This window comes from Bos indicus, chromosome 11 (assembly GCF_029378745.1).
Source record: "Bos indicus isolate NIAB-ARS_2022 breed Sahiwal x Tharparkar chromosome 11, NIAB-ARS_B.indTharparkar_mat_pri_1.0, whole genome shotgun sequence".
NCBI lineage: Eukaryota > Metazoa > Chordata > Mammalia > Artiodactyla > Bovidae > Bos > Bos indicus.
This window is the reverse complement of record NC_091770.1, coordinates 93,326,688-93,328,827: the sequence shown is the minus strand read 5'-3', so window position 1 is coordinate 93,328,827 and position 2,140 is coordinate 93,326,688. Positions and strand designations below refer to the sequence as shown.

The 2,140-nt window shown below is 41.0% G+C and overlaps 1 protein-coding gene across 1 annotated transcript; it reads right to left on the bottom strand.

Annotated features, from left to right (window-relative positions):
• Window positions 1-305: 305 nt before the first annotated feature.
• Window positions 306-1,181, bottom strand: LOC109565925 (olfactory receptor 1N1-like). Its single transcript, XM_019969909.2, has one exon. It carries the CDS (start codon window positions 1,179-1,181, stop codon window positions 309-311), a length of 873 nt encoding a protein of 290 aa, XP_019825468.2. The 3' UTR covers window positions 306-308.
• Window positions 1,182-2,140: the final 959 nt, after the last annotated feature.

Below are 2,140 nucleotides of genomic sequence, written 5' to 3'. Positions count from 1 at the left end.
TAATAGCCATCATTTATTAAAAACATCCTATTATGAGCCAGTATACTACACACATTTTCTAGTTTATCTTAGTTAATCCTCCAAGTCACATTATTAAATAGAGATTACATTTCCATTTTACTGATGAGAAGTCTAAGTTTCAGCAAGGTTAGGTAACTTTTATGACTATTGTGTGGCAGATCAAAACTGAAGCCAAGTTTGACTTCAAGTCTATGTCTTTTCACTGAAAGTTACTATCACTAGAGCTAAGAAGCAGTAATTCTCCTATGACTGAGGAGCCTCTTAAGGGCCACCTTCATGTCCTTGTTTCATAGGCTGTAGATGAAGGGGTTCAGCATGGGGATCACTAGAGTGTACATTGCAGCTGCTGCAATGTCCTTGTCTTCAGAGGTAACGGATGGAGGACACAGATAGGCACTGAACAGGGTCCCATAGAAGACACAGATGACACAGAGATGGGAACTGCAGGTGGAAAAGGCCTTGCTACCCCCACCTGGCGTTCGGACCCTCAGAACGGCAGATACAATGTGAATGTAGGAGATGACAATGCATATGAAGGGGACCATCAGCACGGTGCCTCCTAAGGCAAAGACCATCAACTCATTGATGTGGGTGTCAGAACAGGACAGCTTCAGGACAGGAATTATGTCACAGAAAAAGTGAGCTATTTCCCCAACAACACAGAAGGACAGCCGAGCCATGAGGAGGGTGTGAGTCAAGGCAACAATGTGGGTGAGGATCCAACACAGTGCAAGCAGCAGGGAACAGACTCGCAGACTCATAACCGTGCAGTAGTGGAGAGGGCGGCAAATGGCCACGTAGCGATCGTATGCCATCACGGCCAGGAAGAAGCTGTCCAGATCACCGAACATCAGAAAGAAGTACATCTGTGTGAGGCAGCCAACATAGGAGATGGTATGAAGTTGTGTCTGTACATTTACCAGCATCTTGGTTACTGTGGAGGATGTTAAACCCATGTCAACAAAAGACAGGTTGGCCAAAAAGAAGTACATGGGGGTGTGGAGGTGTGGGTCAGAGCTGATGGCCAGGATGATGAGCACGTTCCCCATCAAGGTGACAAGATACATACACAGGAAAATTCCAAAGAGTAACTGCCGTTGCTCTGGCGAGCCAGGTATTCCTCGCAGGAAAAATTCAGAAATTCTGGTTTGGTTTTCCATGACTGCTGCACCTGGAAGGTAGGAGGAGAGTTAGAATGCTGGATTTCTTCTAGAACTCTGCCTGTGCTGTCTGTCAAATTTCCCAACTCCCAAATCTCCGTTTTATTTCATTTTCATCCCCAATCTGGACTTCATCTCCAATCTGACCATACTTCTTTCTTTCCTCCTTATGAATATCATAGCTTTTTTTCTTTCCTCTCTCTTCCCTCTGGTCAATCTTTTATACAGAAATGATTCTTTTAGGGAGTCTCTGGGCATATTCAGCTTCAGTCTTACAAAGTTTTGGTCTACTTTTGCAGCCCTGTATCAGTGTCATCATTTTTAGTAGCATGGATACATGCGTAGGTGGAGGTGAGCTAAATCTTATACTTTGTTGATAGCTCCTGAATTCCATAAAAAATTGTTTTTAAAGCCCTCACAATATCTCATTTTAAACTGAAGGGCATTATTTTCTTATCTTTTCTTCTGAAATAGAAACTATGGAGCGCATTTTTCGCCTGCCTTTCAGTTTTCATCATTGGCATAGGGTCATCCTGCAGCTAACATTTGCGTCCACTTGCTACATGTCATGTGCTCAACTAAGCACTTCATACAGACTGTCTGCTTTAGCCCTTAAACAAAACAAGGAAGGAGAGATTGTTATGCTTAAGGCCGTGTGTTGAAGAAAACTGAGGCTAAGATTACTTGAATCATTTGCACCAAAAATTTGCAAATATTGGAGCTAGAATTCAAACCCATGCACTAGATGCCAGAGACTGAATAGTAAATCAATATAGATAGAAAGTGGTTTTCTATTTATATTTTATTTTATATTTTATCTTTATACTTTATATTTATATTTTATCTCTAAGTATTTCTATTTTATTTTTTAATTTAAATTTATTTATTTTAATTGGAGGCTAATTACCTTACAATATTGTATTGGTTTTGCCATACATCAACATGAATCCACCATAGGT